At 31.0% G+C, this 15,206-nt stretch overlaps 1 protein-coding gene across 1 annotated transcript in view; it reads right to left on the bottom strand.

The window, feature by feature from the left end:
• Positions 1 to 15,206, bottom strand: part of LOC130443920 (hemicentin-2) — a 182,152-nt gene that overhangs the window by 91,067 nt on the left and 75,879 nt on the right. The window contains exon 8 of the mRNA XM_056778818.1: positions 751 to 878. Within this exon, the coding sequence (XP_056634796.1) occupies positions 751 to 878 (128 nt within the window). The remainder of the gene's footprint in view (positions 1 to 750; positions 879 to 15,206) is intronic.

The following is a 15,206-nucleotide window of genomic DNA, read 5'->3' as shown; positions in this document are numbered from 1 at the left end:
ACCATTCTGTATACCAAATGACTACATTATTTAGTATTACAATCTTACAGCTATCCACTGTTTTCGTCCCAATTTTTGCCTACTATGTTGCTCGTTCAGGGGAAATATTCTGTATAGCACCTTGAAACTTGACGGAAAACATAAATTTTATGGGCTACTATTATCTTTCTAAACCATACATAATAATATACAGACATAACCACCTTTGTTTTAGAAAATGGTCCAATTATATAACTAAATGTTGCATTGCTTCGATGAAATTCGATAAGCTGGAGTATCTGATGTATTTATTCAATGCACCAATTTCTTAAATTTATGGAAAGGAGTAACGACCTAAATCAATGCGATGCACATGAGACTAAAATGAAGAAAATATTGATTACGTGCTAAGAAATATGTGAGAATAGTGATAGAAAAAATAATAATATAATAGTTAGTATCTCATTTTTTCCCAAATAATTTTCTTGATAAACTATAAGCGTCTACATTATAGTAACACGAGTTTAGTCTCATTGTTATGTAATAGTGAGGCTATTTGCGACCAATTAGGTATCTTTAGATCAATAACAGATATAATCTTGCAAGTCAAATCAATGTTATTGCAAATTTATATTTCATCACTTCTCCATCATGAGATAATTTCGTTTTCCTTTCTGTAAGTTTGGAAATTATATAAATTATTTGATGAATCTGTAAATCAAAATAGTTCTAGTGAAATTTATTTTTGGCATACTATTATATGATACTCACATCGTGATACCAACGGTAACCCACTGCAGGCGGATTTGCTGAAGACCTGCAAAATAACGTGACCTCAGTACCTTCCCGGACAGGCGAATCTAATCCTGATGCTCCTTCAACGAATACCCGAGGCGGATCTATAACATTTCAAAATATACATCAGATTCAAAAAAATTGATGATTTAAACCAAGGTGTATATCAAAGTTTATTTAATAACATCATCCAATGAAAAGTTGGAATGAGAAATCACTGATATTATTCACACCTAAATGTAAGACTCTGTTAATTCTGATATTAAGTAGTTAGATCAAGCGACATTTCTCTATCAATCAAAGTAAAAGTAATTTGGGTAGGAAAAAAATATTGATTATGAGATTTTTCACAATGAAACACATGTCAAAACAGAATATATCAAAGTTTTAACTGAAGTTGATTAATATGATGATCTTTTGTTGTATAATCAGCATTACTCAATCAACGACTATTCCCATTTTGAAGAACATATAGTTACAAATAACAACTCGAAATTAGGTTCGGCTATACAATTTTGTATCTCGGCTTGACATCACATTACTCACGTATCCTTTATAAGTATGTTATCCTATAAAACGTTGCAGACTAAATGCTTCGAAATAACTGATTCCCTGACAAGATGCAATCATTATATTATAATCTAAAGCTATGAATTTTCGCATAGACTCAATTTAACAGATCTTTCTCCAATATTGTTAAGTATATAATACATTAACACTTTCTCTTGAAAATATTCTCTGTTCGCTCATTTTAAATCCATTGTTCTTAATTTATATCCTTTTGGTATTATATATAGTGTTAAACAAAGAGATCTTCGTCTTTCAAGTATACTTTTGTAATACTACCACACAAAGCAATCAAGAAAATAGATCAGAGAGATATTATATTCAAAAAATCCACAAGGATTGCAATAATAACCTGATAGGACTTATGTACATAGATGTAATAATTATTATTATCCAATTATTTATTAATTTAAAACTGTATTTATACAGATGTCGACATCAGAGGGGAAGATTTAATAATATATGGTGAAACTTTGAGGATATCAATAATTCTAAATATCTTGGAGAAAATATAACAAACCTTGCTACTAGCACTATATACAGCATACAAAAACAAAATCAAAATCTTTATAAAGCTTATACTGCGAATTTGAAGCTCTTGAAAAACAAAAAGTACAAATAATTACCAGAGGAACGAAATCTAGAAGACTTCATTAAGACCAACCGTACATGTTGGTGGATGACTCAAAAAGAGAAGAAATATTGAGAATATTTGAATCAGAATGAACCAAGCATAATAGAGTGATAGATGAAATACTAAGCAATGAAAGCATCGTCTGATTTATGGTAGCCCAGAGGCTGAGATGGTTTTGGCCACATGCAACTAATGGAGGACAAGCGGATGCATTAGATCAGTTTGATCACTTTATTAACAAGGAAAAATTGAAATTCATTTTATTAGCAATCGTTTTGATGAATAAATTTTCTAAGATTGGGAATATTTTTGTTAACATATTTTTGTTTTCGTATGTATTAATACAATTGATCAGTTCCGTAAACCATTCATAACCACTATAGCACCCCGTCACTGGAGTAAAATCCGCTACATTTATCTAATTTATTTAATGAACTCGTCATGCACGAAATCGGGACTAAAAGCTGCTATTTCTCCTGGATATATACCTTGTGTAAATCCTTTTAGCCATGGCGGCCATTTTGGGCCTAACTCGGAGGACCAAACTTACATTTGTCACGCGGAAAAGTCTCGCCAACTTTCCCTTGGGATTTTCCATTTATTTCTTTCATTGCACTTAAATTTTGTAGAGTTTTGTAATCGGCTGGACACGAGGTGACAATTAATGTGTTCTGAATGGAAGATAACCAAAAAGGCGATAAGATTTCGAATAAAAAGTTTTGAGCTAGAAATTACATTCGTCACAATAATTGTTTTGCAAATGAGAGAGATATATTGGTAGGCACGCACGTTGAAAATTATATCATTTTATTTGACAAAATATAGAAGTCTAGATCAATATCTGAAAATTATAACTCATCTCCGAAGATTTGAATATCTAGTTATTCCTCAAGTATTTTCTCATGAATGTTGGACTTGTAGTTTCATTAAGTTGAATATAAAGATTCGCTGTTGATAATACGAGTATGTCACGCGAAACTCCATTATTAAGCAATTTTTCTGTACTTATAGGTTAAGTTTGCGAGGATTTGTTGCTTGAAAAATCGTATGTATTGTGTTTTTGTTATTTTTATACATTATTCATTGATAAAAGCATTTGATGTAGTTAAGAGCTACGTTCAAAAATTGAATAGCATGTATAGATATAGAAAGTTTTTTGATGCACAAAACAGAAAAATACAAATTGCGAGAAATAATGGGAACATTGATGTTAAGCATACTTGGGAAACTAAGAAATTGAAGTGAAATACGTTTATTTCATTGTATACCGTCTGAGTAAGTTAATGTTAAATGAAATTTCTCCACAATTCATTCTATCATACCCGCCATATTTCAAAAAACAAGAAAATATGGGTGTCAACCTATTATTTTAAGGTATTCCAATATATGACTGAAATTTGTTGATTTGGATGATATAATCACCAAGTATTCACTACACACATATTCCAAAATTGTGTGAGTAATGGACACCACCAATATAGTGATCGATTTTTAGTTATGTATAATGAAATTTCTTCATCTAGTAAATTAACTTGATACGTTTATTATATTCACTGAACAAATAGGGTCTCTATATAATAGTTGGTTGCTTTTCTTTTCTTGGAAAGCCTTTAGCATATCTATAATTCGGAGCCATGGTCACAGCTTTGTTGTCTTTACAAGGAACCACAAATATTTCATCATTTTTATCAAATCACTTGTGGAAGTAACCTCCATTTTCCTTCTTTTCCATTTCCTTGGATGACATAAAAGCAAACTTCTTAAGTCGGTTTCCACATATAGTTCCACTTGCTTTCATGTTCATGGTTTTCAGATCCTTCCGAAGCTCGAGCCCCATGGAAAAGGTATCAAAGAAAATTTCATGATTTTCCGAATTCCTGTCAGTAAATTTTTTACTACTCTGGAATTTAGCATATGTTCAGCGGGTTTGTCGCACTATGAGGATCAAAATTGTAGAAATATTGATTTGAACTGCATAGGCACCAAATTGTATATTCAAACATTATTGATTTCACATAAATATACATTTTGGCGAAATGTTTACCATAGTAGCGAACTATCATTTTATCTAAGGATAATTGGCTGCGAAGTACATCAAATATAATATAATTGGCTTTTAGAATATCAAAATATTTTCGAAGTTTATGTGTTTGCGTTTCTCTCGAAATCTCATTCTTGTTATTCAATTGAAAACAGTATCCATACCAGTATTAGATCCCTTCTCCCAATATATGTTTTCCTTGGGTAATTTGTATTTTCGAGAAAACAAAAATTATCAATAATTTTTGTATATCTTCTAAACTCGAATTAAAATTGCCAGTAGTATTCTTCTGGGCGTAAAATTCAGTTTGTTTAGTTATTGGCTGATATATTTCTAGAGAACATACATTCAAATATTTGATCATTGGATATCCAGTCAAGTATTTATGGAATATTCTCAAATTTATCATTAGTTAGGGTAGTATTGGAGTAAGTGTTCCCATTTATTCCCTCGATTTTTTTTCTTTGCTGCTAGAGATTTATTTTTCATCAGTCTTCTATAGCTGATCATCCTGATCATTATCATTGTCCACTTTTATCTGAGGTGCAAGTGATTCCAAAGCACCTACTAAATTGCCGATATAGTTCAGTCTATCTCCAAAATCTGTCAGTTTATCTGGATGGAACATTCTTCCTCATGGTCAACAAAAAAATCATCAACTTCCATAATTGTTCTGGTCTTAGCGCTAGTTAGAAACCGTTGTGAACCTATTTCTGGAAATAACTATTTTTGGGTAGATATAAAATCACTTTATACCAACGTCCTAAAAAATGACGTTAAGTTTATGGGGATCAAGGAATAAATGAAACATTAACTGATAATAGTTCAACGGAAAATTTTTTGACTATAAAATCAACATCATTTAAAACGTTAGTATGAAAAGTTCATTATTGAAAGATTTTATCTGATCGACTTTAGACCTCATTGTTTCAAGTTATATTGCTAAATTTCTTCTTAAGAAGTTTCTACGAAAAGAATTACGAAATTTTCTGAAATGCAAATATATTCGAAACTGGTGACTAATTAGTAGGATTCTCACTAAAGTTCTAATCTAAAGAAAAGGGGTTAACCTCAATTAAAGGTTAAGTTTGTCCTAGTACCTTTCAATTGCCTCTAGGTTATCACTTCACAACCTAGTCCTATTTGATAAACTTGAACGTAACAGTTAATGTCAAAAAACCTCATGTAATTCAAGCACTATATTGGTTCTAGTGTCGTGAATTTTGTAAATTGCTTGAACTCTTAATTGAAGACTAATATAAAAAACTGCGAAAATACTCAGTTTCGGCTTTATTATTTCACTGAAACAGATGGAAAATGTATCTATGGGTCCTTCTGATACCAAAAAACAATGAATCAATACAAAACAACTCTCACTACCGATAAAACAAAGAAAAACTAACACGAGCTCATACGGGAAAATCAATTCCTCACCCCACAATTACCAGTTTGACGTAGATTAGCTGTTTTCTTAGATAACGTAATGATTACAGTTTAGATCTTGTTGCCAAATTAGAAAAAATACCCCAAGGGAAGTTGATTGTTATTAAGTTAATCACATTTCAACTAATTGAAGAACATTATTCTGAATTTTTCGAATTCTACTATCAATACTTAAAAATAGTGAATAATAAAAGTACCGTGTACAATTACCCGAAAGAAATTATTCTAATAATCTCATTTCCAATGTATAAGAATCTCCAGTCTAATTTCGATGCAATGAAATGATATTACATTGATTCCATTTCAATCAAAACACGAAAAATAAACTTTCTATTTCAGGTATTATTCTCAAAACAAAAACTCGTCTGGGAATGTCAGGTAGACCTAAATTGAATTTTCAAGAAAAATATCTAAATGAAAAAAATATTACAAAAACAGAAATTTGCATTGATATTTATACATCGGAAAAAAACGAGAACGGTAGAGACGTGAAAAGTAAAACCAAAATTGAATTCTCTTTTCAACCCCGACAAATTAATCAGTGTTTCTCAGATAATTTCTGACCCTACTATACCTCTAAAGTGATTACATACCATCTTGAGAGTTAAGAAGATACAAAAGTTTGGCATCAAAACGGTCTGAATACAAAGCAGCAAATTTGTGATGCTTGGTTTCCGGAAACTACGAACTCAGAACCGGTTTCAGTAAGGACTGAAGTAACTGAACTGTCATTGTTTTATCTTAATCAATATGAATAAATAAGGAGAAATAACACTGGTATGCCATTTTTTTAAATATATTCTTTTGGTCACTGGCCTGTCAAGCTTTGTGACAATTCAATATCATGTTTATCTATTTATTATTACTTTCAATTTCCAGCCCTTATCAATTTGGACGAATATTCTATTGCTGGAAACAGTGCAGGAAATCTGTTTCTGTCATTTACTTTCACATCTTCAACAGATTGTTCTTGTTAATGCAAATTTGTTTGTCAATAGACACGGTAGACATCAGGCTAAAGAGTTGATTGTCGTAACCTTTAGTGTATGCGTACTTTTTTTGTAACAGCCACTCCTCGTACATGTTCCAAGTTCAGTATTTTCACAAAGCTTTTGTTATATCATACTTATATAAAATAAGAGATCCGTAAATTTCTCAAGACAACAATCAAGCTTCAAAATGTACTTTGATCCTGAATTGTCTCATTAGAGAGATTCATCTGACAGTACAAATTAGGTATATCGTATAATCAATATTATAGAACGTACAAAAAAGGGAAACAAGTCTGCTCGACAGTATTTTTAGATGTTACTCACTGAGGTAAACTTGAAGGTTTGATTTATAATCTGAACAAGATTCTATCAAAACAATATGCAGAAATACCTCCATCATATATTCCAGATAGATTATTTAGTTAAACAGAAAAACCAATACTTAGAAACAAAAACAAATCGAAACTGGAGTACTGCAAAAAAGTATAATAGCACACATTCTCTATCTTCTTCATCAGTGGTATATCAGATTTAGAAGAAACTTACAGCGAGAATACAGAAAACAAATATTAAGATTGGAAAATCATACTTAATGAACAGAAATCTGTTCAAGCAGGTTTTACGCGTATAAGACTAACATACCTAGCGGTATCCAGCATCTCACCAAGATAGAACTTAGATGGAAAGACGATATTAACAATATGAGATGAACTAGGTTAAAAATATATTAATTTCACTAGTAATTATATAACTGCATAACTACAAATGCAATTTTACTTCGAAAGTAAAATCACGTATAGAACAAGCTAGAGCCATATTTATAAAGGTGAAAAACCTATAATGAAACGCAACCTTGAACTTAAACTTAAGATACCGTTTTGTAAAGGCTTATGTGCACTCAGTTCTCTTATATGAAGCAAAAATATCGACATTTAAAGTGGATACTATGAATAGGCTAGAGGCCTTTGAAATTTGGATTGTCCGTAGACTACTAAAAATATCGTGGACTCAACATATACCTAACGATGAAGTGCTTAGACGCATGGAAACGGAAACAGAGTTAATTACAACAATAAAGAGAAGAAAGGGCGCTTATCTGGGCTACATATACCGCAACAACAAGTATGATAAACTGAAATCAATTATAGAATGCAAAATCGAAAGAAAACGTGGACCAGGTCGCAGACAACATTCATGATTAAAAAACATCCGCGATTGGACTGGTATGGACATATCATCATTAATTCGCACCATTCAGGACCGAAATAAGTATGCCGAAATTATCTCCAGCCTTCATTAAATGGAGATGACACCTGATGAAGGAGTATTGAAATTGTCCGAAATAAAGTACCACACAATAATTAAGACCTCCATGTTACGTACGTAATGAGGATCTTCACAGAGATTTAGGTATCCCAACAGTTGAAGTCGAAGACAAAAATTTGCTGGTTAGCATGATGTCAGCCATATCTACATGACAATGATCAAACGGTACAAAGATTAGAAAGAACTAAGTGTTTAGACTTTTTATTGTGTTTAATGGAATACGTAGATGTTAGAGTTGCCTTAAATACATCAGAGGATGGTTTTCATTGTTGAGGCACTTAGTTGGACAGAATTATTTCATAGTTATACATAGTTGGCGGTCAGTCTTGAAAGATCAGTATGTCGAGCACCATCAATGCTTGTAGTATTTTTTAATCTTCTCCTTAGTCACCACAGATTTTTTTCTCATTGATTAAAAGAACTGGACTATTGTCAGGACCTCAACTCGTGTTTTTTCTTTCTGGTAACTGCATTACTCTAAAATTCTTTTCAAGTTTGTGACTGATAACTCTTTTTAACCTTCCGTTAGGCGCGCGGGTATTTCTAACGTATCGTCGTATCTAGCAGATACATATATCAAATACATTATTTTTTATTATTATTATTTTTAATATATTAATACAGCAAATTTTATATGAATACTTCTTTTCTCCACTTTTAATTTAACATTTTTTCAAGTAAAAAAAATAATTATTTTATATGTAAAATGTGTAAAATTTTAATTAGGTTATCGACAGAACTAGGTTTAAAGTTACATTATTTATTCAAAATATTTTACAAACTTATAAAATTAATCGGAATAATCACCCTCAATTTCTTTATTATAACATTTATTACAAATCATATTTGTATGAAGTTTTGTACATAAATGAATTCCACATTTTTTACAACAATATGCAGACACTGACTTATTTTCTACATAGCATGGTTCGCATCGCTTTCTATTACTTGGTCCAGGTGTTGCCTCTTGAACTTCTTGTTGTGCTTCCAAGGTTTTGTAATTTTTGAGCAAATCTTTGGTTTGTCGTGGAAGACTTTTTATTTGGGCCCTCACTTTTAGTTGTTCGTCTAGCAAGGCTAGTCCTAATTTTTCCAAATATTCTCTTCTTGTGATAAACGTATTTTTGTTTATATCACCCGGCGAGTTGATTCCAGCTACGTTCAGTAAATGGTAAAAAATTACCAGGCCACCTCTTAGTTGATCTAGCAACATTATAAGTAGCGCAAAGCTTGTCGACCACATCAACGCCGGATTTTGTGTTGTTATAAAATGATATTATTTCTGGCTTTTTTGAAGCATCTTCTTCCACTCCCTTCGACGCCACATGCAAACTGGAAATAAGGACTACGGTTTTTCCTTTTTTCGGGACATATGAAACTAACGTTTCATTTTTTGTATATCCAAATAAACAAATAAAAACTTAAAAACAACAAAATTTACGTTTGAATAATTACAAAACGTCGAAATGAACGAGAACTTATCCCAACTAAATCTAAATATAAACTTGCCGCTTTTGGTCGCGCTGTATCTAGCAGATACAAATCCGGCGGTCGGACGGGTTTAGGGTGGCCAGGGGTTGTAAAAGTAAAATCAGCCGATTTTACTTCTAGAAAAGGCATCGAGAAACATCTGCCGAGAACTACTGCAAATCTCCATTTTCTAGAGCTATTACAAAAATAAATATTTAGCAAAAAGTTAGCCATCTATCTCGTAGATACACGCGCGACTAATGGAAGGTTAATTAATTTATAACATATAAACCTAAAACTGTACATTGCAAGAATTCTATACATCCTCTTTTCAGTGGAAATTAAATACGTGAACATTTAAAAGCTATATACCAATGCAAACAACATCCAAGATAAAGAAAACATTCGATTCCTTGAAGTACGCCACGAACAATGTTCATTGGATTAGAAAACTAATATTAAAGTGAATTTCAAATGAATCAACATTCCAGGGAACTCTATATTTCCCGAATCATTTTTGTAAACTTATAGTTTGTACAAGTCTGAAATTTATCGTAATATAATCATTGAGATATTTTATTCCCAAGGATAATTCTAGGAAAGATTTGTGAAATCTGTTTGAAGTTCCATAGACGGCACTGTGTAGGGTCATCCGGAATTCGTGGCATGTAATGCAGCAAAAGGCCAGAGCTTTGTTAAAGACATCTGCGTCAGGACCGGAGTTGAAACTCGTGTTTGGAGAAAGTTTACAAGAAACTTCCACATTTATTTTAATAGTAGGAAAGTGAACTTTCCATTGTATATATGGTAATATATACATTGAGACAGCTGCACTGAAATTAAAAATTTCCAAGGCAAAATTTGTTCAGATGTTCAAACGGTATTAAAGATAAATTCAGAAGATATCTAAATAATGAAGTTGGAACCATTTATTGACCTCAAGGATACATGTAATAGACTCGATAAATGCAATTAAATCAGAATTGGAGAGAATTTAATCATAGTGATATGTCAGATTCTTCCTATCTTTGTTGGTTTGATTATTAAAATGGAGTATCTAAACAATTTCACTTTGAAAGTGGAAAATTTAGAACGATGAAGAAGTCTCGGAGAATTTTTGTGGGAATCAAATGCTTATTAAGATGCATTCTAGTTGGTAAAAATGGGTTTTTGAATTTAGTTTAGTGACTAAATTTTTGTATTTAGTATATTTGTGAAAGCTGATTTTGCTTATTGCTTATCCAATTGTCCTGGATATCTTCAATTGTAAGGATTCATAATAATTTTAACCATATTAGCGATGTTGCCATGAGTTTTTGATATTCATTTTCCTTTCATACATACAAAGATATGCATTACTGAATCTATTTTAATACGGAATATTACACATTCTCACATCACATAGGGTTCAAATTTATTTATTTTGAATCCGTCTGTGAAGAGATACTGGAGACTTACCTCATTTTTCCTTAACATGAAGAAAAACGCGGTATAGAAAGTACCAAGAAATTTTTGGTATTACTACCTCATTTCTCTTGAAAAAGCAAGTTCAGATTAGTTTTTAATCATAAAAAATATTCTAATGTTTATCGAACAGGAATCAAGTGGAAGGGGACTAGAACTACATGAAGAAAAGACAAATTGTATGGAGTTGAAAAAAAAAATAAAATTATATAAAAATTTATATTTCGACAAAGACTAATTTTAAATCAGAAGAGACCTAAATTCAAGCACATTTACTTTGCCACTAACCTTTTGAAAGGTTTTTTTTCATATTGAAATTGTCAATAAATCAATTGTATATATGTTTGGTGATTTGCAATAACTTTTGATATCAAAACTCGAAGAAAAAATTTATTTTGGCACTATCTTGTGAAGACGAAAAATTTGCTTGATTTCGAATCTCCTAACAGCATGCACTTTAGGAGTATGAGTTTTCACATTATTTAAAATCAAAAATTCCGAAAAAAAATTCTATTGCATTGAAAGCTTTCCAGTATCTTCTAGAAGTGATGTAATGTAATTTCAGTTAGAAGTTTCCTATTATATTTATGATAAAGAGTTAATTTTGACACCTGAGAAAAAAATAATTGAAAAATTATCTCTTTCATTGCTTTCGATAAAACTCTACAAAGAGTCACATTTTATCATATATATCTAACCTCTGTAGAGGTCGTACTTTCAGATTGAGAGTATTTAGTAAGTTTTTGAATACTGCAACTTGAAAATTATAATAAAATTTTTTTCGCTAAAAAAGTCTATCCTAATATTTTTTTAAATACCTTAAGAGTCTAATAGTACTCGAAATATTCATTTTTTATTTATCTAATTGTTCTTGTTTGGTGAAAGTAGTGCGGTTTTATAGTGTATTAGAATACTTTGTATTTATGCAGATCATATAAAATCTTATATGACTGATAAAGATATTTGGTGACTTTTCTTTCCGTTTCTGTATCTGTATATATAGATATATTTATTTTATTACTATGTGGAGTAAGATTGCAATTTCACTTCCACATTTTCATCTTATTACATCGCAAGCAAATATTTTCAGCTTCCATAAAAATACTCAGTGCTAGATTACATAAAATACGACATTTTAAATTAAAAAATAAATTGTACAAAAACGAAGTACATTCTCAGTTTACACTTTTCTGTTCAAGCTTTCGTTAAGTTCGTGTTTTTCTAGTTTTCGTGAAAAATCCTTGCAGTATTAGCTTGGACATTAAATGCTCGAATTTCCTTGATGAAAATTTCTGCTTTAACGCTTCTCAGAAAACAAGAAGCATTTAATTCGTCATTTTATTTACCCTTTTATGTGGAACATGTTTTGAAGCCAACTACTTAAGAAATTAGACTTTTGAAGAAATTTTTAAACTGTTGGGTTGTCGTAAAAATTATAAGTTTTTACGTGGGTTAAAAAATGTCGTAGATTCAACAGCTTAGTCCAGTCAATTTAGCTGTTTTTTCAACTCATTACTCGGAGCACTTGTCGACACCATGTGTTTCTATGTATTTAGAGGTTCTCTTTCCAATAAAAAAAGTTAATATTTCCAATGGCAAAAAGGGTTCAAATTATCATTTTCAAATTTTTCGTGACTGGTATAGGTTTTATAAAGATCAAAGGTCATGGATTTTTTTTATTGAACATACTCAGAGTGATTTGAAATCTCACTTCGAGAGCAAAAAATTTGGCGACGGCGAAATGGAAATTTCAATCAGGAATATCTTACGTTGTGTAATATTATAATTTCAAGAGATGGTGATATTGTCGAGAGAAAACGATAAAACATTTTTCTGGATATGGCCGATTTTAATTTTTTCTGTGACTAAAATTTTGCACGATCGAAGAAATAAAATATTACATTTTTTGCTACTCCAACAACCGATGATAAAATACATCCTCTTGAAGAGGATACTTTTGATTTTTCAACCGTTTTTTTTTCCGCCAGTTATAATGAAAAAAGTGATTACGGTTTTGTAAAAATTTAAATATTCATGTAAAAGCGCCAACTATTTCTGAAGAAAATAAATATATTTTCTACAGCTGATATCTTGAGAACGGTCTATTGAGCGAAAAATGTGCATAGGGCGGAAACATTGTTAACTTTCATTAGTTTTCGAATAACATCAGCAAAAATTTGAAATCATTTTGTCATTATGGATAAAACTCAATATGGCTAGTTACGGGAAAATTTCTGATATGGATTATGTGAATTACATGTGAAAAACATATATGCACTTTTTCAATTTGCTACGAAATATCAATCAAATAAAAATTGTGATAAGATTATACACAATTTTATTTCACTTATTTAAATATTAACATTTTTCGTGCAGCCCATTTATACTTAAACCAGAGAATTGGAATATAGTTCATGATATTACTGTCTTAGGAGCTGGGAGGATCAGCCATTGTCGGAGAATTCCATCCCCCATGTCGATCAAAAACACATTTAAAGTCGCTTACAATAGCAAGTAATGAAGCTGAAGAAAATGCGCTAATTTCAGGAGTTTTGATATCAAGCCATTCATCTTTTCAATACAAATCAAGGATTATAAGAAAAGTTTTATTTGCATCTAGATATCAAAATACTTTACTTGATCACTAGAGTAGTAATTTTTGTATAAAGTATAGTAACAAAACACAAACAGATGTAATTGTCAGAATCATCACATTGTTTATTTTCATTAAGACAAGTAGCGTATTTGAAAAAAAAAACACTTTGTATTGTGTTGATTTGTTGCAGAAATAAAAGTTTTGCATGACAATTATGGAGTAGAGAACAAGAATCAGTGGAAATAACGTTCACGAATTTCTATATTCCTGGTTGTATCATCTGCATACAAGTTTCAATTTCCACAGTAACTTAGATCGAAGTTAGAGTAGGAGTACCAGTAGAAGACACGTATCAAGAACGATGAAATAGATAAATTTTTGTTGTTTTCAGAAAGAATAATGAATTCCAATGAACTTGTCATTATAAATATGAAAAAGTCACCAAAAGTATTATTGTAATCGATATATTGAACTAAATATTCCAACTGAACCTCATTTCACTGCTAAATTAAAATGATTGACATTAATAGATGAAAAACCCGCTTTGTTTAAAATATATTTGAAAAAAAATATTAATCTTCATAACTCATTCAACTACAAAAAGTGATTCAACTTTTGTTACATTTCTATCCAAAAATATCTTGGACATTTGTATTTGAATCCAATATTTCCATTTTAGTTAATGCTGTTTTTCCAGTAACAGTTTTCAGCCTTACTAGTGAGTTTGAAACGATTTGTTAGTTTTCCAAATAATTGTCTTCAATAACTCGAGGTTTGTAAATCTGATGGTTAACTTTAGATGCAAGTAAACATTTTGTGTCACATTCATCCAGTACCAAAATCTTGTCTACCATTTCTTCAGTATATAAATCGCCGGTCAAATTTTGTCCACGCAAATTTAATGATAATAATCACGATTTAGAGTAAATATTACAAAATTATTCTGTTCTCGCAGTATAATACCGAATATTTGAAAGAAGAAAGAAAAAGAAACATCCGATTTTACGCTCACCCTGTATAGAGAATACAATATAGTATAGTGAGCGTATATTTTCTTAAGATTTATACATAGACGTGTCATGAGGGAGTATACTGCGTTATATCAAAAGCTTTGAAAAAATCCAAATTCGGTATAATCCACAGGGGGTTCAACTTGAAAGGTCATGTTAGTTAGTTTGTGATTAATGTCATATTATATTTTGTTTATTAAATTTAAATTCAACGATTTTCTTTTATTTGTATCATTTCTCAGCCTTTATCTCAAAATTTGAGAGTTGATATTTTGAAAATTTTAATTTTGAATGATTCACTATGCTCTGGTTTCGAAAGAACTTCGTCATTTGAATTGTCAATAATGATCCTACATCAACCTTAAGGCACTTGCAGCTGCAACTGCTAATAACGCATCAAATCCATTCAGAGTATCCATATTTCGTAGATTTTCAAAATTCGTGAAATTGAATTTGCCCAAACTAAATACCGAAGACCTAGGGCTTCACTAAAGCCAAATACTAACTTGACAAAAACACATATTTACCAAGCGGAAGCAGCTAAGACTGAAGTTGAATAAATAGAAAAAAAATCTCAATAGTATAGTTCAATTTAGAGATCTGGCAGAGATTTTAGAACAAGGTGATGCTTATTGTTGCCATTGCTTCCAGTTATATGCCCAATAGTGTGAAACATCCCGATTGGAATATTCAAAGAAGCAATTGTGCGAATCAATGATTCAGCAAAACGGTATTTAATCGGAGTAGAAAGGACAGCGTCTTGAAAGGATAAAATCTTTTAGCTTAAGAAGTAGACTTATGTAGTTATAAGTAATATTTGTTAAAACTACACAATCATTAAATATTAATATACGTATGAAGCAATATACTAAGTCTACGCATGTCATTG

This window comes from Diorhabda sublineata, chromosome 5 (genome assembly GCF_026230105.1).
Source record: "Diorhabda sublineata isolate icDioSubl1.1 chromosome 5, icDioSubl1.1, whole genome shotgun sequence".
Classification (NCBI taxonomy): domain Eukaryota; kingdom Metazoa; phylum Arthropoda; class Insecta; order Coleoptera; family Chrysomelidae; genus Diorhabda; species Diorhabda sublineata.
Note: the sequence above shows the minus strand (reverse complement) of the source record. Positions and strands in the feature narration are given on the sequence as shown.